Source organism: Harpia harpyja, chromosome 13 (assembly GCF_026419915.1).
Source record: "Harpia harpyja isolate bHarHar1 chromosome 13, bHarHar1 primary haplotype, whole genome shotgun sequence".
Lineage (NCBI taxonomy): Eukaryota > Metazoa > Chordata > Aves > Accipitriformes > Accipitridae > Harpia > Harpia harpyja.
Window position 1 is genome coordinate 26,743,370 of NC_068952.1, and position 15,286 is coordinate 26,758,655.

The 15,286-nt window shown below is 42.1% G+C and overlaps 1 protein-coding gene across 2 annotated transcripts in view; it reads right to left on the minus strand.

The window, feature by feature from the left end:
• LOC128150322 (opsin-5-like) overlaps positions 1 to 15,286 on the minus strand; it is a 35,540-nt gene that overhangs the window by 17,486 nt on the left and 2,768 nt on the right. For both annotated transcript variants that reach the window (XM_052806435.1, XM_052806434.1), the window contains exon 2: positions 7,691 to 7,896. In XM_052806435.1, the coding sequence (XP_052662395.1) occupies positions 7,691 to 7,896 (206 nt within the window). The remainder of the gene's footprint in view (positions 1 to 7,690; positions 7,897 to 15,286) is intronic.

The following is a 15,286-nucleotide window of genomic DNA, read 5'->3' on the forward strand; positions in this document are numbered from 1 at the left end:
GGATACAGGTTATTCCTGGCCTTAAAGAGCTATCTGGAAAGCCACCAGGTGCAATGTCATCCCTTCTGCAGGGACAGTGGTGTGGAAATACTGGGTATAATGTCACATACAGCTCATTGCAAGCAATAGTCATGAAGGCATTGATTCAGTCAGCACAGGATCAGGGTCAGGACACAAATTGCTTCCTACACACTAGTGCTGTACTGACAGTGGAATATACAGTTGTGAAACAGAAGGTGAATAAATGTGAGGTAGGACTATTTAAGATACTTACAGATATTATCAAAGTGATTTTTAAGTTTCACATGAAGTTTTCCTTAAAAGTCAGTGAGAGGATGTGGCACACAGGGAGGAGCCAGAAAAACACAGATTGTTCAGCCCTGTGGTGAGAAGATCTTGAATGATGAAGGTAAGTGATGGACAGCATTTTTTGAGAGAAGACATTTAATCTCAGAAACACACATCAGCACAGTAGAATGAGGAAGGCTACTATTTTCCACATAAGGAAATAAGAAAAGGGTCTTTCAAAGCCCTCTGAGAGAAAAAGCTAGTGCAGGAATCGAAGTTTAGGCTTTGGAAATTCCTGGTTCAGTAGGAGCATTATTAGGCAACAAGTGCCCTTTCCAGGCAGCAGTGTGTAGTTTGATGCAGTGCTTGGGTGGCATGGGAGGGGCTGCGTCAGACTTGTTTAACAAGGAAACAGAGAGTTTGAGCATTCATAATTTTTCAAGTACCAAATATATAACTTCCCTAACTTGCTGCAATTGGCTGCAGAAATAATAATTTACAGGAAAATGAGGGAGAATTCATGGCTAATGAAAACTGGCGTAACTTCCCTGCAGTCACATTAGTTACACTGAAATGATCTTCTATGTTGCTAATGATTCTGTTTGAGCAAAGGCAGTTTTTTCCCCCCTTCCCTGCAGACAAAGTATTGTTCTCATTAAAATTTAGCTCACAGATGTCTACATGAGTTGGTTTTACCTCTTCGACTGCAACGTGCACACTTTTCAGATTATATCAAGGCGGACCAGAAATAAAGAAATAGGGAAGACTAGTATCTCTGCAGCTTTTTTTTTTCAGTATTCAAATCTCAGTTATGCAAGGAAACAAGAATGAGGATACATTCTAGTGTTTATATTTGAGATATAAATTTTTTTCAGAAAACTATATCTGGGAGAGGAAGATTTTTGTAGCACAGCACAGGCAAAGTAAAGGGCACTCTTTTTATGAATTTGCTTTATAGATCAGTCCCCACATCCTACCTTTCACAGTGAATCAGCATGCTAAGATGAGCTGAATATGCAGAGCTAATGTTACACAAGTTTTCTTCAGCACCTTTAACACCTGTTTTATCTGTTAATGCTCTTAGTGCCAGTTCCATGATTTGACTTGGGGTTATTTTCATCTTACTGAAATGTCAGGAATGATAAGCTATATATAAGTAAAATCCCAGCAATATCACACCACAGTACTGTGCTAGGATAGTCAATAACTATTTTTCACTCCCTTTTCACATTTGGTTTAATTTCTTTTAACATCTTTTAAGTAGATAGCTGAACATTTTTCAGCTAAGCAGACAATCCTGTGCTATTGCGATTTGAGAAAAAAAAATCTGGTTTCTTCTGGCCCAGCCTCAATCTTAGAGCTACATGCTTAGACACTGGGATATACAGTGATATTGCAAGATTTTTTACACCAAGCAAGACTGAGCTAGCTAGGTATTTACAAATGCATAAAATCACAAACTGAGTCAAGAGAGGCAATAGTCTAGCTAAGTCAACAATTGGTTGGTTTCACCAGTTATATTGAATGGACAGAAATCGATGTCCTTCAAACCTACTCTATTTATAAAAGAACATAAATGCCTTTAGGGTTTTTGGTTTGTTAGCCAATTTACAGAACGTTTTTTTAGAAGAAGAAGGTATTAATCTTCTGCTTCCTCCTCAGACAAGATTTAGCAATATTTTACAATCCGTGTATAGGAAAAGAGATAAATGCATGTTCTGAAAAGCAAACACCATCAATAAAATATAAAAGAATTTTTTCAAGATTACAAGTCCTCCCCTCAGAACTTCTGAAAAGACCCCATAAGAGCCCATATATTTTCATCTTACTGATCTCAAAATGTCCTAGTGTTGCAATTTTCTTTTTGGTGTTTCAGATCCCCACCTCTAATTTTTACAAAAGATGGACGTTATTTGTTTTCAGAAATGTCAGACTAGACCTCTAAACATTAGTAACACCAAAAATGCTGGATTTTTTAAGTGCTAGCAAGAGGCGGGGACTGGAAGCTGAATCTACAAAAGGGGGTAAGGGCCACCATGCTCAGCTTTGCAGGCTCTGGTCATTTGCCTGGTGCAATGAGGGTCACGGCTCCAAGCTTGGCTCCTAGATTGGATGTGGCAAAAGGTGGTGAGCAAATAAGGCTCCTGAAGTAGCCAACAGAACAAGGTGAGGGGCATATCTCACCTCCCTTTTGATTTTTAATGCCTTACTCCAGGCCACAAAAGATTGGAATTTCTTAGTATTCACAGCCATATCCTTCCCTTAACTGTGGAAGGCCTTTCAAAAATTAAGCAGTGACACTGTGAAAAGAGGGATTGCTGATCCATCCTCCCTTTTCCCCCATGCAGGGTACAGGAGAGCAGGATTCACTTTTCTCCATCCAAAGATGCTCAGATCTACATCCCTTGCTAGGAACATAAGCCCCAAGACTATTCATCACATGGGGATGCTCCACTGTCCTTAGAGCAAACAAATACTGGGGCCAGAGACAAAGAGAAACTCCTCACATGAGTGGTCAGACACTCACTGGAAGGAGGGGAACTCTCCCTGTCCAACAGCAGCACTGTTAAAGCAGGGCTATTGCACATCTAATCTAGCTTTTTTTAGAGATCCCCACTTATCTGGGATTTCAGCTGGCAAATTGATCAGCTAAGTCACCCCAATTTGGAAAAGTCTGCTAAAGTGCAAGAAATCCCAGACATTTCCATGGGTCATGTACTCCTCAATGCAAGCACACTAAGTCTGGCACTTCTAGAAAATTTTGGAACTCCCAGCCACACCGTGCCCTTTCAGAATGCACATATGCCACAGGTTTGGTGCTGTCAGGTAAACTGTGCACAAATTAATTAGGGATAACAGACTCAAACAGTACATGCATGCAACGTGGGGCTTACTGCTGCTCACTACATTCCCAGTTGTTTCTGTGCAGGGTATGCCAGACAGAAATACAGAAGCACTGTATAAAGAATCAAAGCATTAAGCAGTGCAGGATTCAGAACCAGGTTTCCTCACTGCTATGCAGTAAACCCAACCACAGGGTGAGACAGTCATTTCTCTCTCCCTCCTGCTCCCCTCAGTGGCTTTATTATTCTGCACAACACAAAGCAGCTTCAGCAAAACAGGGTGAAGGCAGGTCTTTCCAGGCTGGCCCTTGGTGGGACAAGGGCAGGCTGCAGGGACAGAAGCAGTGTGGGCTGAATCCTGTCAGGCAGGCTACTGTGGTGCTCACTAATACCTCAAAGCTGAACATATTTTTTTTGGTTCCTCCTGAGGCTGTTTCTGTGCAGAGCTGGATCTTCTGGGGATGCTCTGGCACATCTGGCTGGCCAGATGGACCAGGGGGGACACCAAGACTGATAGCGAGGTGAGCGCATCTGCGATAAGAGCGTCAGTCAGCACGTTGGTGGCAGTGGGTATGTCTGTGACGCTACCATGACCTGGAGATGACTACATTGTGCTCTGTTGCACACAGCGGAGATACATAAGGAACAGTCAGAAATAAGTAACGTTTTTTTAAAGAAGCCTGTACCAACAGAGTGAGCATATAAGAGCAGTCAATTTCTTGACCCTTGTAGTAAAATTCTTAAGTATTTATAAAATTAATGTCAAAATAACCAAACTGTATTCTCAAAAAAAAAAAAAAAATAGAAGAGTGAATTAGTGGAAACAAGCTTAAACTGAAGTACCAGGATTATGAAGGAATTCAAATTCTAAGGCACCCCACAGCCCATCCTTTGTTTCTGACATGACTGTGAGCACCTATGGAGATCAGATAGGTTATAATCCTTCCTCTATATTTAGAGGCTTCCTGAAGGCTGCATCTTTTGCATTCACCACATGATTAACAGATACAAGAAAAACTTTCTATGAACTAGTTTACTTACTGATAATATTACCAGAGGCTAAAAAAATGAATGTGCTAGAGACTGTCCTCCCTCTCTCAACATCAGGACTAAGACACAGTGGCAGAGCAGGGAAGGGATAAATAAGAAGTGAAAGCAGAGTCCAAAAGCCACCCTGGAAAACTGTATCTGTACACAGCATTCAGCAGGGGCAGCATTTGGTTACAGACCTACCATGCAACCTCATTCCTGAGAGGACAGCTCTGTCAGACCTCCAAAAAGAAAAATAATGTTTGGCATGGGGAAGAATAGTGGTGTTTGTTCCATACAGAGGAGGAGAACAGGACCACACATATCTGTCCCATTCAGCAGGTATGCCGTGAGATGGTCCTTTTAGCTGGAGATGCACCTTTTGTTACAGAGAATTTTCACAGACTAGGCTGTTTTGAAAGAGAAGTAGTATCTGTCTGTGTTCTTCCCACTCTCTCTAACTGGGGCAGGCAAGAATGGTGAACTTCAATTTTGAAAAATATTACCTGAGGGCACAGAAGGAGGCCTGAGTCAGAGGAAAGGAAAATAGGTGGATTAAGTGAGGCGAGCTCATGAAATTTCTTCATAAACAGAAGTGACAGGGACCTTGGGAAAATAAAGTTTCCCTAAGCATACCTGACAGCAGAAGCTGATCAAACAGTAGCAATGTGTAGTGAAACGGACAATGACAGAAAGTCAAGTAAGGCCATCCTCTGGACTTAGCAAAACAAACCAAGTCAGGGAAAACACACAGGCCATGCTAAGGAAAGAGCCATGTTCATGTGTGTAACAGCCCAAACTGTCATCCCAGCTACTTGCAGAGGAGCTTGAGTGTGGTGAGGGGACCAAGAGATATCGACTTCAGAGAGCTGTGACAGAAAGCATGGGCTTTACCTTCCTGGCACCAAGCTCCTCACACCTCATGTTCCAGATGTGAGGCCCATTCTGGTTGGACTATGAATGTATCACATTTTATAAATACCAAAACCCAAGCAATTGAAATGCTACTGCTGTTCAATACTGAGCATTTTTAGAATAACCTTTGTGTTGGCTGTCTGCACACACACAGAAACATTCATATCTTTTTTTATGCACGGAAGCCTCTCGCTATTTCTGCACAATATTTTTCCTAAAAAAAGGCTACTCTACTTCCATAAGTTACTTTTTCATCACTGGCTTCTGTTTTGTCAAGCTTAATAATCAAGAAGGTGGATGTCAGGGTTTAAATGTGTTTTTGAGACCCCCCTAACACAGAACAAAATCTTGATGGAAACAGAAATCCAACATGGTTTTCTCTCAGCAAGCCACAACCAGCTCAACCACTCAACAAGTCACAACCAATTCAAACCATTCAGAGTATAAATTGACTTTTCCAGGTTACCATGAATTTTTAGTTAACATTAATACAGTATCAGTTCCTATTTGAAATGATAAATGTTAACTTTTAGAGTCTACAGAGGATTACCAAAGCAGAAACTTAAATATTTTGCAAATCAGAGTGTTTAGAAAAGCCAATGCATTATTAATGTCTTGAACAAAATCTTTGGATCCCAATACCTTAAAACTTTGCTTGATATCCATATTTTACAAATGAATGCTGTTCAAAACCAGGAGATCCAAATAAGATTACTTAACACACCCTGACCAACAAACTATCTGGGTACCCCAAAAATTTTAGGGACCACTTCTCTCCTTGTAAAGGCAGTTCAAGCACAGCAAGATTAAGCACACCTCCATCCCAGTCTTTTTACATCTTAAAAAAAAAAAAAAAAAAAAAAAAAAAAAAAAGCCAGATCATTGTAATGAGACTCTAAATAGCTCAAAGTCAGCCAAAGAGGGACTCCCAGGCAGAGGCATTGTGGAAGAAAGCTGTAAGGCTGCTGACAGAAGACTCCCATGCAAATCAAGAGGTACAGGCACAGTGTGCCCATGCTATGTCGATTCCTGTGTGTGCTGTTTTTTACAGCCCAAAAGAGGAGCCACAGAACAGATGGGGCTCTGGAAGAGCTTGGACTGGGGAGGCAGAAGGGCCATTTAATGTTAGCTCTTTTAACCTGCTGGGTTGTAAAGGTTAAGTCATGCCACAGATCTTGGTTCAGGATTTCACACTGAATGGCTTACCCTGTCTCACACAGGAAGTCTGCAGCAAAGCTAGAACTGAACCCGGAGATCCAGATTTCACCTTTCCTTTCTTAATCATAGCTCCAACCTTCCTTGAAACAGGGGAAACGTGAATCTGTTTAATTCTGAGTGTGGGTGTGAATTTTACAGCTTGCAGGTATGTCTTTGTTTATCTGATGACTTCAAGGGTTTCCATCAATAAAAAAAATTAGAGGTGTCCTTGAAGTTTGTCCTCAACAGATCTTAGATTGCAACTGTAGGCGTTCTCAATAGAGAAAGAGTGGATTTTGCTGAGGAAATAATTAGCTTCATTTTGATAAATCCTTTTCTGCAAAATGGCTATAGACATACCTTTTAAACAAGAAAATAATCAGGGTTTAGATCAAGCTACATCTCCTAGGTTAATCAGAGGCTTCTGTGGGAAATCTTCCTCTCTGGGTAAACTGAACCTTTGTATTGAAAGGGAGACAACATGAGCTGTAAAAGTTTTTTCATCTATGTTACCCAATAGTTCAACTTCCTCTTTTAAAAAAAGTAAATTAAAAAAAAAAAAAAACACAGCCAGAAAACCACAACTATAAAAAAAACACCCAAGAAAAGAGGATTATTTCTTTCTCCCTCTTCCTTCATCACAATCTTTCTTACACCTTGCCGTAGGCTATCCTGTCACTTTCAGATTTTTGGTTCCCTCATGAAACAGGCACACCAAGTATAATCTTTCTCACAGATGTTACTGAAAGCACCAGGGAGCCAGGCTTGTGCCTATCTATCCATGGGATGTATTTATATTCTGTCTATGCAGGTGCGTTTCAAAATTAACAGTAATAATATTTTTCCGAGCTCTCCAACAAAAACCTGCCTCCAAGTTCAGGGATGACTCTGCCATAAAGTTAAGTCACTCATCCTACCACAGGAAGCGAACCAACCGAGAATTTAGGGGTAAGACTGAAGAGTTATAACTGATTTAGTACAAGAAGTTGTATGCTAAAATATATGGGTATACCCAAGCACTGTGTGGAGGCTTTGCTCTACACGCCTGTTGTCAAGTAGGAGTCTACATTGCTTTAAGTCAAATGTTGAAGTGCCAACAACCAGGTTGACATCAGGGGAGCTGAAGACAAGCACAGCCTACACCTTAGCATTCCAACATGAGTGGGAGCTATGACATGAAGTAAAAAACCCAAACTAGTAGGAACTATTGCAAATAGATAGAAAAAAAATCACAGAAAATTGGTCAAATGCTGATCAAATGCATAGATTTATGGGTGTAACAAAAGAGAACACTGTCATTTTGGAAGGTCAGTCAGTATTTCTTTCCTCTCTTTTGGGCCTGTCTGGTTATTTATATACAGAATATACACAGAAATAGCTGCACCAATTTTGTCTGATTAAGGGTAATCCAGTCTTACCTGGCAAGTCCATATCGATGTGATAATGAATCCATCATCTCTGAAGACATTGAAGATTTCAATGATCCCCCGTGAATAACCAAACACAGAGATACTAGCATCTGATACTGCCAAGTTAAATGTGAGGTAGTCGGTGGGCTGCAGAAGATGTCTTTGCTTATACAGGACAAAAATCACAATGCTGTTTCCAAACCAAGACAGCCAACCTGGAAAAAAAAAAAAATTAAATCCATGAAGTCAAAAAGCAAATAAGGCAAGAAACAGTTCAGTATGTAAATGTGCAACATCTCTTATAAAATTACGCTTTTGTTCCATTAGAAACAAATTAAACTAGATTATCCATTAGAAAACCTATGCACAAAGCCGTTTTAAGTAGCTGGGTACATTTCAGAAGCAGGAACAAGTGAATAACTCCAACAATAAAACAGAACAAACATAAAGAGCTGGTGCTGCATCTGCCATAGATCCACCATTTAAGGGCCTAGAGAAGTTTTTTTCCTAAGTGGACAGGTGAAACTCATGAAACATAACACCTGGGGAAAAAAGGAAGAAGGAAAGATTGGTAGAGTGGAGCAGAGGCTACAAACCATCTGCCAAAAGCTGCAGCTGTTTAGGTATGTTGTATACAATAACGGATACTGAAAGTTCATGCACATAGCCGGAGAGCCGCTTTACCAGTCCTCTCTTGAGAAGTACAGCTAATATGATTAAGTTTCTTCACTTAGAACAGCCTAGGATCTCCTTGCAGCAAAGCCTGTCCCAGATGGGAATATTTTTTAGTAATACACCTGAATCTATATGAAGAGAACATTTATAACAGACCTTTTGGGAGCTTTAAAGTCTTTTAAAATTTATTTTTAAAGAAAGTTATGTGCTCTCTTACTCTCCAGGAACAGAGATGCCTGACTTGTACATGTCTAGTTATGTGAGGAAAACTTAAGGGACATGACTGTAAATCTGGTGAAAGTCAGCCACTTACTCAGTTGGAGAGACCTAGAGTTTCCAAATGTGCATGATTATTTCTCCACCCATCAGTGCAAGCCCTTGATAGTTTGTATCCCGCTTTTTGGAATGATGTAGACATGTACAAATGAATGACTTTTAATAAAATGTTTACTCATAAACTTCAGGCTCAGTGTTGAAAATGGGGCTTAGCCAGTGAAGGGGATGGCTCCAGGGCAGCTGCTGGAGAGGGGCTGAGCAGCAGGTCAGGCAGCACCTGGCTCCCTGTTGGCTCCCGTTTGCACACCCCAAACCAGCCCTGCTGCTGCCGACGTAGGTGGCCTCACTTCACCTTGGTAATGTGGAGCAAAACACCACCTCTTTTGAGTGCCTGTGGCCTTGGACAGGTTTAGGAACCCAGGAGCTGGTGGTTTTGTTCCCCACAGTTGATGCCAGGGTACAGCATTAATTACCAGGTGAGGGAGAAAAGAGTTGATCCGAAGCCCTCTATCCAGACACAAGCAGTAGATATCCCCGAGTAAGGGTGCTGTATATTGACACAGCAAGAGGTGAATATATGCACTGAAAAGGGACATGACACGATGGCATTGCACAGCATCCCTGGATATTCAAAGGAGTTAACAAGATGAAAGATGGCTGATAAGTTTAATGTTGTAGCAAGAGGGCAGCTGCAGGAAGCTTTCCTTCAGGAAGCACCAACAACCCTGTATGTCAGGAGCTCAGCACTTTGCTGCCGGGCTGCCTTGGCTAGGAAGGGAGGGGAGGAAATTGCCTCCAAATCTCCAGGCCATCTGGGAGTATCACGAGCTGAAATGCCAAAGAGCAAAGCGCTTGTTCTCCAAGCAGAGAGGCTGGGAACTTACCGGCTGGTGAGGTGCTCTGGGTAGTCTGGAGCGGGAGGGGAGGTGGTTGATAGGACAGTTACAGCACTATGAACTGTTTTCTCTGTGGAGCAATTTCCTTTTAGTAACTTCTCTTTGCAAAATTGCCAAGCTGCTGCTGCTCTGGCTTGCTGAGCAAATGCACGTGGTTTACTAAAGAGCTTTTGAACTGGGAAGAGCTGACATGTTGGCATATGGTATTAACCAGAAATAGTCACTGGTGCAATGATACACTGAGATACATACATATATTTTATACATATCTCATTATAAGGATAAGATCAACAATAATAAATACATCTTATTCTGGCCACTAGGTGACAATGTTTCTTAATTGAGTCTCATTTCCAGTGGCTGCATGCACTTCAATTCAGGAATTGTTTCTGACTTTTGTCTGAGTCTAGGTATTACAAATAGCACAGCAGGGTGCTGGAGGAAGACAGCTCTGGGAGTGCATCAAGATAGTCTGCAATGCAAACATGGTAGATGTGGTGTTTGTGTATGTCAGCTCTACTGTAAGGTAAGATAATTTTCAAGGCAGTAGCCATGGAAATATATTCCCTGTCAGTATGAAGACATAGTGCTAAAATGGCAGACAAAATAAAATGGCACCTCCTTTGTAAATAGCAAAATTTTGTCAATGCAGTGTAATGGATAGGAAGGCTACCCTTGAAGTGTCATACAAGTGCGCTTCCTGGGAATATACAGAGCAAATTCCCCCAGCCTGGAAGGTAAGGGAGTTTTCAGTTAAAGTATCTTAAGGAAGAACTTGAGCGAAACATCATGTAAAACAACAATACCCATTTTAGATAGAGGTGACAGAGATGCAGTATTTGTGTTCATTTTTTGGAACTACATTCACACGCTGAGGGTGGGGATGAGGGAAGCATTGAAGGAGATAACGTTACAGAGCAAGCATGAGTTCTGCAGGTAGGCACAATCCTTTTAACTAAAGCAGGTGGAGAACCCGCACTGTCATATCCAGTCCCTAAAATGTCTGATCTGTCTGGGTCGTAGACCGTATTAATACTGTGATAAAAAAACTGGAGGAACTCAATTCTCAGTAAACCGTGGAGTAACAAAAGCAGTGGTCACATAAAAGTGCTATCAGCTAGAGCAGTGACTATGGGACACTGGATCTCTGCACCATCAGACGGATTCGCTGGTCCAGGGTTGCTGACTGTATTGACTGACAGATTTAAAAAAAAAACCCAAACCCCCAACCAACCAACCCCTCACCTCAAACCAAATGATCTCCCTCCCCCTCTCCCCCAAACCCTGACAGCACAACAGGGAAAAAGGTTGAAAATGTAATGTGGAGGAAGCACAGCAATAGCTCTGACCCGCTCAGTGAGAGCAGGGATCTCCTCAGCTGCTTTGCAGGCAGTGTCTGCCTCAGGGTAGACCACCAGCAGTTCAAGAGCCCAGAAAGAAACCTCTGAACTTCGAGTGCTATAAGGCCTTGGTGTCACCAGGTGGCTTCTCAATAAACAGAGGATAAAAAAGAAACAACCGAGGGAACTAGTTTCATTTTTTTTGCAAGGTGCCAGCAATATTCACTCACAAGAGTATACGGGGAAAAAAAAACCAAACCCCAAATCCAAAATCCAAACCCAGCATCCTAAAGTAATCCTGGTGAGAAAGGACAGGTTCCAGTTGAGATCAAAACGTGGCTGAGAGAGAAAAAAAACAGCAGATAGGAAGAAACTGAGCACTTCCACCTGTCGTGGTTTAACCCCAGCCAGCAACTAAGCACCATGCAGCCACTCACTGACTTCCCCCCCACCCAGGGGAATGGGGGAGAGAATCAGAAAAAAAAGGTAAAACTCGTGGGTTGAGATAAGAACAGTTTAACAGAACAGAAAGGAGGAAACTAATAATAATAATAACAATAATAAAATGACAATAATAATAATGAAAGGACTGGAATATACAAAACAAGTGATGCACAATGCAATTGCTCACCACTCACCCAGTTAGGGTGATGCCCAGTTAGGTCCCGAGCAGCTATCTGCCACACACCCCCCCCCCAGCTGCCAACTCCCCCCAGTTTATATACGAGGCATGATGTCACATGGTATGGAATATTCCTTTGGCCAGTTTGGGTCAGCTGTCCTGGCTGTGTCTCCTCCCAAATTCTTGTGCCCCTCCAGCCTTCTTGCTGGCTGGGCATGAGAAGCTGAAAAATCCTTGACTTAGTCTAAACATTACTTAGCAACAACTGAAAACATCAGTGAGTTATCAACATTCTTCTCATACTTAACCGAAAACACAGCACTATACCAGCTACCAGAAAGAAAATTAACTCTATCCCAGCAGAAACCAGGACACCCCCTAATAGAGCACAGATGTCAAAAGTGCTCCACAAAGGAGGCTGGTCCTGTTACCCATAATTTCTGGGGGAGGCACAGGAAGGCTGCCAAGCAAGCTGGTGGTGGTCAGGAACCGAAATCCTGTTGACAAAGTCCTGGTGCTGTCCACCAGCCCATGCAAACAAAGGACCGAAAAAGTAGCCAGCAAGAATGACTAAGGATATTGAAAATCTCTCTGCTGACAGTGACTGAGAACAGTGAGATTGTTTAACTCTGGGAATAGCTAGGAGGGAACACAAAACTTTTACAAAGATTTCTGCCAGATCACCCAAGCCTGAGCATCCAGACATACCCTATTTTTCTCTCATGTTCCTGAGATGGTCTTTGACCAAGTAATAAACACCTTAGGCTGCATGCAATTTCATTATTAACATTCAATTTACATTTTTGCAGAGTTAAATTTGGTACAAGGGAACTGATAGCTCCAGGCTTGTCATCCGTGTTTCCAATAGATGACTGCATCTGTGCCCAGCTAAGATAGGTTATTATGCTTTGTGCTTAGACTTGTTCTTATTAGACATTGTTGCATGGCCTTTACTTGTAAAATGTGACAATACTGAATTAGAAAAATGGGTGTTACAACTCACCCATCTGCAGTTTAAAATATACAGGGAGCCTTAAGTGGAAGAATTGAAGAAATGAGAGCAAAAGGTGAAGGCTCAGTGTCACAAGACAAGCTACGCTTTTCCCTCAGCAAAAAACCTTATCTCTAGGACAGAAACTGGATTGAGCATCTAGGTATAGAGCAGGCATTAATGAAGCCAATTACTGATTCAGCTACCTATACACAAACATAAATGTCTATCTGAAGAGGTTTGGTGTAAAAGATTTTCAGACTAGAAAACTTTACTTAAAACAGTCATAAAATATAGAGAATTTGCAAAGCTGTCATTAACTATTGCAACTGTGAAGTGACCCTGCTCTGCTTTTAGTCTTCACTGCTAATTATACATACACAGTATCCTATCCAGGGCACACTGCCAATTGTGGCAGGAAGGTGAAGAGTCATCATGTTTTAGGCTTGACAAAGCATAGAGAGATTATTTGTTCAATAAATGCAATCATCTTGTGGATGAATGTTTTCTGAATAGCTTGTTTCCTTTCCCACCTCCTCAGATTTATCTGTCAAACAATGTCCCCCAAAACCACTCATTCTGTCACTTGTCAAATAACAGTTTACTATTACCATTCAGAAACGTGTGCCATTTAAAGGCATGTTTGGGTCTTGTGGTCTGTTCCAGTTTTCTGATGGGATTGGTAATGCTCTCAGCATGCCTTTCTGATATAAACACTTACAAAAAGTCAGAATTTGTTCTCTAACAAATATTCTCTCCCACTGACTTAAAATTTCCTTTTATGCCAAGCATTCATTCTAACAGTCCCAGTTAACTGTGAAACCAGGAAAATGAGCACAGAACAAATTGTGTATAAATGCAGAAAAGAACAATTTACTTAAGAATTCCAATTAATAATTATGAAGAAAAAAAATGCTTTGTTTTTTTCCCCCAGGTCTAACTTTGCCTTAGCTAGCAGCTGTGGACAGTACTTTTAAATCGCACCTAATAATTTAAACTATACAAGGATTTTCCACAGTACTATACCACCTAAGACCTGGGCAAAAAGGGGTCAGATATAATGCTAGCAACAGGACAAGGTCCCACCTGTCTGTCAAAGACAGTTCTGAGCTCATGGAAGGGAAGGATGGAAACAAAGCGCTGCCTCCAGAAAGGGGATGCTGACGCAGCTGACCTAATGAAGGGTAACACAGTGGCTGCTATCACCTGCAGATAGTCCCTCTAAGCATGCTATGATGGCTCACCGCTATGGGATTGGCATTGCATTTTCCCCCCACTTTGCTGGTGCCCTGGCCAAAGCGTTAGCAAGGAGAATGATGGAAGAGTGACTTGGATGCCAAGAAGCAGTACAGTGATCTCAAAGTCCATTGGCATTTGCAAAATGCACTCATGCACTTTGATGCTGGTCTGCTTGTGATGTTAGTGTGTGATACCCATTCCAGCGTGGGCTTTGAGCTCAAATTCCCGTGCGGTATGCTGAGGACCCCGCTGCCTGGATCTGATACAGCCTGGCTCGTGTATGATGTACGACACATACATCAGTGTCCTGCCTGTCACATATGACGTTGTGAGAGACTGAAAGACTTAATGTCTCAAACATTGTGGTGGGGCAAGTTCTGCTTAAAGACAAACCCTGCACAGCAAGGAACCAAGGTGAAAAGCCCATCAGCTCAAACATCAGCAACAGGAGGGGGAGGGCGGTGCTGGAGGGTGCCCAGCTCCCTGTTCTGATACAAAGATCAAATAATGGCCACGTCTGCAGGGAAGGAGAAGTTACTCCACAAACGACCCCCAAGCCCAAAGGCTCACAAACTGCTCATTCGCCTGACGACTTCGGGTGCCCACCTGAAGAAGGAGCAAGGATGATAAAAGGACACCAACTGAAGCCCCAGGTGTGCAAGCCCACCGGGACTGGACCCCTTGGCTGACTGAACCAACGCTGGACCCAGGACTGGTGAAATCTTCCTCTCTTCCTTCTTCTCTCGTTCCTTTTCCTTTTCCACAATCCCTACACCTCATCCCTTTAAGACATAAAACCATTGACCAAGTCTGGGACTAAGAGTGGATCCAGCCACCCCTGGGCCCTTCTCTGAGGAGTCTAGAAAGCAAGGGGGTCTGCTCTGAACCTCATGACTCAATGGGGGGAAACTCCTTATTCCCTGAATTGATATATATGGTTACTCTGGTTACATGTTTTACAGAAGTAGTCTTATGCCAATTCCTGTTGTGAGAAACCCTGCCACCTACTACCATGCCTCCCCAGTTCAGTTTGCTTCTGTCACAAATAAAATCTTTAACCGATCGTTTGGTGTCGTTTCACCTTAATTTAGCCCGAGAGAATTTCGAATTAAACATGACTCCCTGGTCTGTCCAGTCTGGGTCGTGACAGACATCCATGCTACCTGTGACATGAGAATTTCCAGAAGGGGACATGCAAAGAGGCCTCATCTCAGCAAAAGTTGTTAGATCATGGTTCTTGGATATTCACATCCTCTGTCAAGATGTGTGACTGTGGGAAGACTTGGCCAAAGATAGTTAGGTTTTTTGGATGTTATCCTGCTAAGGTGAAGAGATTCAGAAGAACCCCATCTTCTGGGTAAGTGCTAACACCAGTCATATACATCCCTTTAGTGCTGGAAATGTACATCAGAATTTGCAAAAAGCTGCACTGGTGTACTTAGATTCAAAAGAGCAGTTACAGAAGTGTAATCACCGAAGCTATTTTCCAAGGCATCAAAAACCCCAAAAGTATGAAATATGAACATATTTGGGACTTTGTGTAAGGAAGTACCCATAGACTTCTAC